Source organism: Spermophilus citellus (assembly GCF_964194105.1).
Source record: "Spermophilus citellus genome assembly, chromosome: 2".
Taxonomy (NCBI): domain Eukaryota; kingdom Metazoa; phylum Chordata; class Mammalia; order Rodentia; family Sciuridae; genus Spermophilus; species Spermophilus citellus.
Genome location: NC_138183.1, coordinates 151,690,680 through 151,702,284, shown reverse-complemented (window position 1 = coordinate 151,702,284; position 11,605 = coordinate 151,690,680). Strand labels below are relative to the sequence as shown.

At 39.3% G+C, this 11,605-nt stretch overlaps 1 protein-coding gene across 2 annotated transcripts; it reads right to left on the bottom strand.

The window, feature by feature from the left end:
* Positions 1 to 166: 166 nt before the first annotated feature.
* On the bottom strand, positions 167 to 11,044 carry MPZL2 (myelin protein zero like 2). Of its 2 annotated transcripts, XM_081281093.1 has the most exons (6): positions 10,568 to 11,044; positions 9,563 to 9,729; positions 9,055 to 9,265; positions 6,703 to 6,850; positions 3,770 to 3,842; positions 167 to 1,653 (listed from the first exon to the last, which is right to left on the bottom strand). In XM_081281093.1, the coding sequence occupies exons 1-5, from the start codon at positions 10,623 to 10,625 to the stop codon at positions 3,782 to 3,784; spliced, it is 645 nt and encodes a 214-aa protein (XP_081137219.1). In that variant the 5' UTR covers positions 10,626 to 11,044; the 3' UTR covers positions 167 to 1,653; positions 3,770 to 3,781. The 2 variants fall into 2 exon arrangements, with proteins under 2 accessions (XP_081137219.1, XP_081137218.1); XM_081281092.1 differs by lacking the exon at positions 167 to 1,653 and having other exon boundaries at positions 3,769 to 3,842; positions 10,568 to 11,042.
* Between the last annotated feature and the right edge of the window lie 561 nt (positions 11,045 to 11,605).

Sequence of the window (11,605 nt, the reverse complement as noted above, 5' to 3'; positions counted from 1 at the left end):
TATGGAAATCCATATACTTTTACTTACCCAGTAGAAACTAATTCTATCCATTATTGACTCCCAGGTTGTCTGTACTAAGAAAACTTTTCAGTGAAGATAAAATATATACCTCTGTTTTGTTATCTGCTATGTAAAATTTCAAATTTGGAATGTAAGCAAATCATTTCATTTATAATTCTTTATTACTAAAGGTTTATTTACATGGTATTTAAGACATAATAAAAAATAAATTACAATACAAAAGTTCTCTTTAGGAAGGAGACACTAAACAACATGCTATATTACTCCTTGAGTATTTAGCCGAGACACAAGCTACAAGTTTGCTGGAAAAACTCTCCATGAGTTTTTAACTACTTTTTCATTATAACTATAGAACATGCAGTCTGTCTGTTTAAAGAAATATCCAGTTGTAATATTTTCAAAGTTTAATTATGAAGAAAAATATAAAATGTGGATTAAAGGTAATATAGACTTCAGATCTAACTTTTAGTTTCAAAATTGACACTGGCTGTCTAGACACTTTTTAAAAGAGAACTCTATTTCCATGGCCCACTTACAAAGTTTGCCTTACCTACCAATATAAGGGAAAATAATAAAGTTTGTTTCATTCAGTTAAACTAGTTTTGATATTTCTTTGCTATGTACCCAGTTCTCTCTTCCTTAAAATAAGCCAGTGACTTACAACTAAAAAGAATAAAAAGAAAAATTTAAATAATCTCTTCCAGTTCTCAGAACTTTGCACAATACTGTACAGTATTATCATCATTTAGTGTTGACCTTTCTTCACCATCTTTAAATTTTAAGAATTATAATAGACTATTTCAAAATACTTCTATTAAACTGCTTAATGATTTCAGTCTGCAAATGAACTTAGCTTTTCTACTTTAATATTTTAACTGGGGGTAAAAAACATAGTAAGCAAAACAGTCATTGCTCACGAAAGACCTAGACTGTTGAAAAAAATTGACAAGTGATTCATCCTGAGGTGGCATTTGCCAATGTATTAGCATTTATGTAACTTTTGTAGTCACTATGATTTAGACTTATACTATTGTAAACCTTGGATTAATTACGAAAACAAAAATACCCCATCACCTGGAATAATGAAAGAAGTTCAACAAAAGCAAGATGTGTCTCATACTTAAGGGGAGCCATTAAAAACAAATCAAACTTAACAGTTTGAATTTGGGATTTAATGTTAATCAAATATAGCTGGGAGACCTTTTAATTAAAAATGTGAGAAGGAAGGAGAATAAACATTAACTTTAGTAGCAAGATTACTGGTCTAAAAAACAAGTGCTTGAAAGGAAATGTCATGACAGGCAGACTGGCTTCAATATATGTGGATATAAGTCATACTCAGATAAGGGGTAGTTAAGGGCAAAAATATAGCTTCTTAGTTTATAAAAGCTAATGCTCATCTGAAAAATATTTGCACTCTGAAATTAAATAAAACCTTAATAATAAGATTGTATGTGAGTCTGATGGTATCTGCTCAAGAGGAGTCCTGTGTTGCCTGCAGAAGATGTTGGATGGGTATGTGCTACATAATTGGTGGAAAACAGGTCACAACTGGAAAAGCCAAAGAAAGGTTTTCATTAACTTCCATTAACTTCATGTATCTAGGGTTCTTGTTCTTGAAAATCTTGTTTCCTATAATAGAAAACAAAAGTTTAAAAGGATAATGTATTTTGGAAGAATGCAATAGGAATACCTAGCCTTATGAATTATATACATATTATTAAATGAATTCTCCCCCCCTTTTTTTTTTGGTATTGGTTATTTAACCCAGGGGTGCTTAATAACTGAGGCCCATTCCCAGCCCTATTATTTTTTATTTTGAGACAGGGTCCCACTAAGTTGCTTAAGGCCTCAAACAAAGTTGCTGAAACTGATATCAAACTTGCAATCCTTCTGTCTCAGCATCCTGAGTTGCTGGGATAACAGGCATGTGCCACCATTCCAGGCTATTCTCCATTTCTTAAGGAAAATATTCTTAAATTTAATACAAGAAGTTTCCTGATTCATGGTTCTCAAAGTCAGTATCCTTTATTCATAGCATCCTAGCGCTTTAGCATGGACACTTGGAGGATCCACAGCTGGCTCACATACATACGTTTTCTACCCACCCTCTTTATAAACAAAATCAAACATATAGAAAGGTAAAGAAGATGGTGTATGGAATTCATCCACCATCTAATTTTAAAGTATTCTTTTTTTATTTACTTTTTTTTTGGCTGAAATTTTTAAAGGAATTTACTGGCATTACCCCTGTTTACTCCTATATGCATCTTTTTAAATGGGGACATTTTCCTATGTAACTACAATATCATTATTGTACTTTATAAAATCTAACAATTTCCTGATATTATCCATATGCAACATTTTCATATTCAAGACTTTCCCAATTGCTCCCACCAAACTGTTTTACGTCTAGTTTGTTCAATTTGTATCCATCCAGTCAGGGATTACACATTGCGTTTGATTGTGTTAGCCTCTTAAGTCTCTTAAATTTCTTTTAATCTAAATCAGCCCCCATCTTTATTTTCCATTACCCTGACTTGTTAAGAACCTGCTTGATTTTAAAAAGAGAAATAGCCTTTGGGAGGAACTCCCTGATACCAAATTTGGATTTTTGCAGGTTGTTTGGTTTTGTTTTGGTTTTGCAGCACTTTGCCATTGAGCTACCTCCCCCTTGCAGTCCTCCACCTCAGCCTCCCAAATAGCTGAAATTACCGACATGCACCACCCATCTGGCCAGTTTTGTTTTTACAATCCAATCACATTTATTCATATTCTATTTTATAAATCCGTGAGGTTTTTCACTGGAGCTATAGCATATAAAATGTGACTCTCTTTACAACTAATAACAGTCTATAAAAAGTTCCTGCCATGTAGGTGACCTGAACTGAGTTTCACAGATTAAAGTAATTAATGTCAAAAATATTCTGATAGTATAAAATTCAGTTTACATGTCTCGATTTACAATAACTAGAAATTAAACGTGTAGTCCTACTTCAGAAAATGGGAGAAATTCTGAGCATAGGAAAAATAAATCATCCTACCTTTTAAGCCTGATAAACCTGAAAGTTGAAAAAACAAAGTTATTCACTAAACTAGATTTATAGAGCAATAACTAATTTAGAGGAGTGAAACCAGTTCCAAATAATACAAAATTTCTCCAGTCAAAATACCAGGCAGATCTTTTAAGTCACTCTCTTAATGCCATACTGGTTTACAATAAAAGAAAAAGAAGAAGAAAAATCTAGGGCTGGGGTGGTAGAGTGCCCATCTCACACATGTGAGGCACTGGGTTTGATCCTCAGCACCACATAAAAATAAATAAAGATATTGTACCCAACTGCAACTAAAAAAACAAAAAATAAAGACTAGGGCTGGGGATATAGCTCAGTTGGTAGAATGCTTGCCTCTCATGCACAAGGCCCTGGGTTCAATCCCCAACACCACACACACACACAAAAAAAAGATTTATTTACATGTTGATAGTTTATTCTTGGTAGTGATAAATATAACCCCAAAGTTTAAAAAAAAAAAGAATTCTTTTAGCTTTAATGGCAATGGAGTCTAGCTTCTTAATCCTTTGTACAAAATTCATAGCAATTCATGAGACTGGAACCCTGACTGGGAACCTCTAATTTCATATAGGAAATACCTAATGACCATATAAAGTAATCTGGGCAATCCATGTTATAGGTGGACCAGACAGGTCAGAAAACTGAGAAAAGAGAGAACCCATTTTGAGCCTCACCATCTAGGAAAGTTAGTCTGTGTCTTCTAAATAAACAGAGACCTTTTCTTGGTTGAGCCTTTCCTCTTCTTTTCTGTAACAAAAAAGCAGGAAAAAATGTCAGGTAAACAAAATTGGGAGGGAGGCAAATATTTTTCAGGTAATGTATTTTCTCCCCCATTTTTTTGAGAATTACACTCAACTGGAAGTAGATTAGTTTAGCATTAAACAGCTACTGCCATCTGACTAGAAATACTTATGCCTCCACCTGACCCTGGGTAAACGAACCAAGACTCTTCAGAATATGAGGGAATACAATTTGGGACCTTATTTGGGAACTCCAGAAGCTTAAAGCAAACACCTTACTTTACCATTAGAATGCTAACTCTTATTTCTACTCCTGTTTATAAAAGAAAATGTTTTATGTTGACCTAAAAGTTATCTTTATTAATTATGTTCTATTCAAACCAGAACCTCAGAGGTGGGTTTCCTTAGACTCCTTAAAATCAATTATATTTGTTTTAGCAAATATTTACTGAGGAAAAGAAACAAATGATTCTGGGACAACTATATGTCCACATCCAAAAAATGAATTGGGACTCCTACCTCAACAATATTCAAAAATTAGCTCAAAATGGATCAAAAACCTAAATGTAAGAACTAAAATGATAAAACTCTTAGAAGAAAATGTAGGTGTAAATCTTCATGATGTTGTTAAATCTTCATGATGATGATTTCTTAAATGTGACACAAAAACCCTAGCAACAAAAGAAGAAACAGGCAAGTTGGACTTCATCAAAATTTAAAAACTTTTATACCTTAGGACCAAATGGTTCAACACAGACTGAGTGAGATATTATGGATATCTCCACATACACCTCCATATATTTTCAAATTCCACATGGTAACCTGTACTGATTCCTAGGAACAGGTACCAATCTATAATGTTAAAAAATGTTCCTTGCATAACTATTACCTGTCAGACAGGCACTTCCTGTTGTCCATAACTTCTCAGCTGTGTTCATTCAGTCTTTTGTCTGACCAGAGGGGGCTTTTTCAGACCCATAGAACTGTGGAACATTTCTGCTCTGAGCAGAAAGTGCTCAAGAAAGTTAAAAAAGGGGCTGGGGATGTGGCTCAAGCGGTAGCGCGCTCGCTGGGCATGCGTGTGGCCCGGGTTCGATCCTCAGCACCACATACAAACAAAGATGTTGTGTCTGCTGAAAACTAAAAAATCTTTTTAAGAAAGTAAGTTAAAAAAAAAAAAACACATGGGAGAATGGGAGAAAATAACTGCAAGTCATGTATCCAATGAGGGATTCGTTTCCAAAATTCATGAAGAACTCTTACAATTCAACAATGAAAAGTAATCAGCTGGGCACAGGGGCACATGCCTGTAATCCCAGCAACTGAGGAAGCTGAGGTAAAGACCATAGCAAGTTCTAGGTCAGTCTCAGCAACTTAGTGAGAATTTGTCTCAATAAATAAAAAATAAGAAAGGGATGGAGATGCAACTCAATGGTAAAGTGCCCATGTGTTCAATCCCCAGTACCAAAAAAAAAAAAAGGTAGCCAATCCAATTTTAAGGAGGAGAGACTATCTGAAGAAATATCTACAAATTAAATATGCAAATGACCACTAAACACAGAAAACAAAATTAACATCATTAGTCATTAGGAAAGTTCAAATCAAAATCTTGTGAGATACCACTTCATGTCCACTAGATGGCTATCATTAAAAAGACAATAACCCATGTTGGTAAAGGACATGGAGAAATTAGAATCCTCATGTATTGCTGATAGGAATGTAATATGCTGCTGTTTTGAAAACAGTCTGGCAAGTCCTCCTAAAATTAAACAGAGTTCCCATATGACCCAGCAATTCTACTCACTCCTAGGAGAATTAAAAATATATATATCTATGAAAAAAACTTATAGATGAATGTTCATAGCAACATTTATTATAACAGCCAAAAAGAAGGAAAAAAACTAAATGCCCATCAGTTGATGAATGAATAAACAATATGTGATATACCCATTTCAATGAAAAATCACACAGCCATTGAAAGGATTGAAGTACTGAGCTGGGGTGTGACTCAGTGGTAAAGTGCTTGCCTAGCATATGCAAGACCCTAGGTTCAATCCCTAGCACAAAAAAAAAAAAGAAAAGAAAAGAAAGAAAAAGGAATGAAGTACCAATATGTGCTATAACACAACATGGATGTACTTTGAAAATATACTAAGTGAAATAAGCTGGATGTAAAGGCCACATGCTTTATGATTCCTTTTATAGGAAATGTCCTGGATAAGCAAATCCCCCATAGACAGATAATAGATGCCAGGGGTTGGTGGGAGAGGAAACTAGGAAGTGATGGCTTAAGGATATGGGATTTCTTTGGAGGGATGTTTAAAAGGTTCTGGAATTGGCAGTGATTGTTGAGCAACTTTGTGAATATTAAAAGGGTGAATTTTATGTCAATTTTAAAACAGGTCTATTGAGCACCTACTATCAGCACAGCACCCTTTCTAATGCACTGATTCATAGTGACCCCTTTGTTCTTAAGCATTAATGCTTCACTTTAAAAATAAAGGATATTTTAGGAGTTGGAAATGTAGCTCAGTGGTAGAGCATGTGCCGAGAATGCTCAAGGTCTTGGGCTTAATCCCTTGTAATGCTAAATTAAATGGGTAGGGGATATTTTAGAAAAGCTTTACATAAGCAGATTTTTATGACGTGAAATTCCACATAGTAAAGAAATCCTATGATGAAATCTTTTTGTAAAGATCAAGAAAGCTTTTGTCAAGTTAATATTCACAACCTAATTTATCTGTCCTGTGACTTAGAAGTCTTTTACGTAGGATTTATTCAACAATTATTTAGCCCCATTTCGAAATACCAGGAGTCACCATAAGAAGGTGTTAGAAGGAGACTTTCCCCTAACTTCCCAGTCTTACGATTTTATCTCCACCACTTTGTGAGCTCTTTCAGCCCATCGCTTTTTCCGGAAATGCTGGAAAAGGACCACCACGATTACTATTATCACCATCAGTGCACAGGCAGAGCCAATAGCCAGAGCCAGGAAGTAGATCTCCGAGAACTGTACTATGAGGAGAAAAAGATCAAGTGATCAACTGGGGATTCTAAGAATAGAACTGTGAAGAAATCTAAAGACATAAATGGGATGCATTTCATCATTAAATGGAATCTTCCTTTCTCCCACCTTTATGTAAAAAATACCCTATGACCTTGTAAATTCTAGCAGCAGTGGGAAAGTCACATAGTCTACTTTATTTTTTTTTTAATTTTTAATATTTTATTTTTTAGTTCTCGGTGGACACAACATCTTTGTTGGTATGTGGTGCTGAGGATCGAACCCGGGCCGCACGCATACCAGGCGAGCGCGCTACCGCTTGAGCCACATCCCCAGCCCACATAGTCTACTTTAGTGCTTCTCAAAATGTGATCCTAGGAATAGCAGCAACAGTATCACTTGAGAACTTTGAAATGAAAATTCTCAGGCCCCACCCCAGGCCTACTGAGCTAGAAACAATAGGGGTGGGGCCCAATAGTCTGCTTTTTAAGTTGTCCCCAGGTGATTATGATACATACTATAGTTTTGAGAATCACTAAGTCAGCTAACTGCCTAATGGGGTAGGATTATTGCTAACCTAACCAAATCTAGGGCCCAACCCATTTCTCCCCACCCCATCTCACCTCTGCCCTTCAGTCAGTCATTTATTCAGATTTATTAAGGTCCTACTGTACTCCAGGTACTGTGATACAAATGAAAAGCCAAAAAGGACATTACTCTCAAGGAGCTCTTGCCACCCCCTCAGAAGTCAGGCAAGTAGATCAGTAACTAGTGGATAAATGGTGAAAGAAGGAGCCCAGGGGAAGGAGCCCCTAAAGATCATAGTCTTTGAAACCTGGTTCTCCTGTTCCTTAATTTGATTTCTAATTGAAACTTCAATAAACCATTGGATCCAGAAAGGACATTAGAGAATGTGTAGCTCAGGAGTTCCAGCCTGGAGCCCATCAAGAAGGATGGAGAATGGAGAGATGATCCACAGTACCAAAAACGTGTGTTTTTCCCACTTTTTGTGGGAAACAGGGCCATGACTTTCATTAGATTCTCAAGAGTAGTGATTCTGATAAGTTTAAGAACAAATGATTTCTTGTCTAATCTGAGAAGAAACTGAGGCCCAGAGGTATTATATTTCTTCTTTCAATATTCAAATGACTTCTCCGGGTTACACAGCTCTTTCTTGTGTGATTTGGGGTAATTAACTCTCTTTAGCCTCAGTTTCCTCCTGTATAAAATAGAGGTAACAATATCCATTTCTTAAATTCTTATAAAAAATAAAAACAATACATGTAAATCATTTCATGCTGTGCCTGCCCATAATAAGCACTCAATATATGGTAGCTATTGTAATTTTTCAGTACAGGTCAGCATTTAGGAGATTTTCACATTTATTATCTCAATTTGTCCTCACCATAATCATCATATTATTACCTCCAATTTGTAGGTGAGGAAAATAAGATCCATGTACAGTTGCAGTTGGTAGCCATGACTCACACACAGTTCTACAGCAGTTCAAAACTGTTGTGATTTTTGTTCTTTGTGACCTGCCACCATTTTCCAGGTTGTTCTTCACAGGGGTGCAGGCAATACAATGCACTAGTTTACAGTACAATTTTAGAGTCAAAGATGGTTGGGTTTGAGTCCAGAATTACTCCAGTTTCCAACCACATGACTTTGGGCAAGTGACAACCTCTATGAGCTTCAATTTCCTTTGTTGGTAAAATGAGAGACATTAAGTGCAAAATAAACTGATGAGAAATGTAAAGCACAAATAGAATGTGTCATGTAAGGACAGGTGGAAAGTACTCAATAAATGTTAGCTGCCATTATTGATATCTGTCTATGAGGATGAAGTGAGATAGGACATGTTGAGCACTTTGGACAGTGTCTGGTACACAGCAGGAACTCAATAAGTATCATGAATAAATGAGAGAATGAACAGACCTATTGTTGGCCTTTTATCAGAGAGTCGCTTCCTCTCCCTTTTACCATCTCAATGCCATTTTGTTACACATTCCCTGGATCCTTTTGCTTTACTCTCTGTTTCTTTCCACAACCAAACAAAGCCTTTCTCTTTTTACCCTAGGACTCCTAGTCTCCCTCTGCAGTTCCCAGCACTAGGCCCCCTCTCTACCCTTTCAACCATAACAAGAGATTGCCTCTCTTTCCTACCAGCTCTCTCACTCCCAAAACCCCATTTCTCCCCCCCCACATAACCTACCAGTGTGCACAACGCTGAGCCGGACTGTCCCTACCAGCCCATCAACATCAGGTGGGTTCTTCACCTGACAAGTGTATGTCCCATTGTCATCAAACTGCAGTTTCCAGAGAAGAATGGAGACATCGTACCGCTCAGGGTTCCCATCCCAGACCACCCGGTCCTTGAACCGCCCACTCATGGGTGGGAAGGGATCCACATGGTAGTAGAATACCTGGAGAGGGGAAAAGCAAATGTCGCTTATTCAATACCCAGGAAAGGAGGCTGCGATGATGGGGGCAGAAGAGAAACAACAGCAAGCCCAGCTGTCCCATCCACAGCTCTCTCATAGGAATCTTTCTTCCCCCTCCACTGGCCTCTGTCCAGTTCTGTCAGTCTCTGTCCCAAGAATTGTTTCCCATCTTACCCCTGTGCCTGTTGCTAAGAAAAATACAGGAAGGGTGAGGAGAAATTCACTGGTTTAATGCCTGACCAAGGGTCCCCTAGAAATTAATGACAATGATTTACTTACAAACTGTTCAGGCCCCCCATCTCGAGGACGGAAATTCCAAGTCACTGTTAGTGCATCACCCACAGGAGCAAAGCTGGAAAAAGTGCATTTTAACCGAGTATCTGTCCCGTTCATAGCCTCCACTGCCCCAGAGGTGTAAATTTCCACAGCTGTTGTAGGCCAAAGAGCTGCAGTAAAAGGAGTAAGAAGGGTTAACAGGGGATGTGGGCTTGAGAAGACTATGACACTTTCAAAATAAATGTCTGAGTAGGGAACAAGGCAGACCCATGATGCCCAGCTCTCAAGCTTACTCACCCACAGTCCCACCCACCTACAGGCAGCCCTGAGCTCCCATCCCCTCACAGCTCAAACACCACATGGGGAACCTTCCTAGTGCTTCCACAGCCTCAGGACACTGACCTCAGAAGTGCTATAACAAACTACAAATATTAAAGTCAGGAGCCCTAAACTTCCTAGCAGATAAGTTTTCCAGAGAGTTCTCATGATGTAGGTTTCCTACAGTTACTAGTCTTCTGCAGAGGTTGTCAGCTGCCGACAGCCTGTGTTTGCCTGCACCCTGGGACCTTTATACCACGTGGCATATTTTTACCATGATATTGACATTCAGAATGTGTGTGTTGGGGCAGTTTCAAAACCGCGGTGGGTCTCCTCTAACAGTCTTGGTTTTCCCGGTGCTGCGCAGAGTTCCACACAAGACCCACACACGGAAATCAAGTGCCAAGTCCTACCAGCAGCAGGAGGCTGAGGACAGCCACACAAACATGGTGTGTAACCTGAGATTAGAAAGCCCTCTCTGTACCTGGATCACTGGCAGCCAACACACCGAAATTTATTTGTCCAAAACAATTCCCCCCAAACAACTACAGCTTCAGTAAAGTCCAAACCAAAACCAACTGCAACTGTGTCTTGGGCTCCCACGCAGAACCCCGGCGATTTCTTCTACAATTAACTATCTTGGTTGTGTGGGCAATAAAGGAGGAAACGGGAGGAGCCGCCAGGTCTTACCTGTGAGCTGTAAGCCAAGGAGGAGAGGCACCAGGCGCGCAGGACTCTTGCCATACATGAGGGAAACCCAGACCTGGTCCCAGAGACCAGACCCGGCAGACCCAGGGCTCTAGCACCTGCCAAAGATCAGTGCGGGAAGAGCGGGCGCCGCGTTTTCCCCGAGAGGGGAGTCTCGGTCCCTCACCTATGGGAATCTGAGCTCCGGAGCAAGCCAGTCGTGACTCATCCCGCCCCGCCGGTGCACTGTGCTGGAATGAAAGGTGGGGCCTCCTCTCAACGCCCTCCTTCCCTTCCTCCGTCCCACCCTCCACACTGGGAGCACGTCTGCACAAAGGTCCCAAACTCAGCAGTCCTCTCTTGACTTTTCAGTTCATCTGACGGGGCCCTGGCCTCTGGATGGCCTCGGAAACAGCCAGAGGAGGTGGTGCCAGTCTGCAGTGTCCCAGGCTGCTTTGGGCTTGGCCCACACACACCCTTTTAAAACAGGCTTGAGGCCGCCCTGGGAAGTGAACAGTGAAAACACCTTGCAGTGATTCCACGTCCCAAAGCACCGCCCCGGGGCCACCTTAGCCTAGAGCTGGAATCGCAGCAGCTCTTCAAAACAAGAGTCCGAATTCCTTAGGACCCTGAGTGGACACAGAGTCCTAACAGTAGTGACACCCTCAGTTTTAGCCAAATGTTACCACAAGGATTTCTGCACCTTTTTTTAGCTTGTAGTTTTCGTTGATACCCAGCAGAAGCAAATCTCAATATTTAATGTTTTTTTCCTTTTAACGATTTAAAGAAGAATGGGGACAACAGCCCTGCTCATTTACTCCACCGTCTCAGTACAGTTTGCAAAGTGTTTTCATGCTCAGCCTTTCATCTCCACAACTCCCCACAAAGTAGTCCCATTTTACCAAGGAGAACAAGAAAAGCCCAGGGAAGGTAAGTGATTTGCCTGACGTTGCACAACCAACCAAACTTTTCTAATTCTCAAGTGTAGTGCTCTTGCCACAAAATTCCAGCTGATATGAATAATCAGAGATTCTCAAGGGA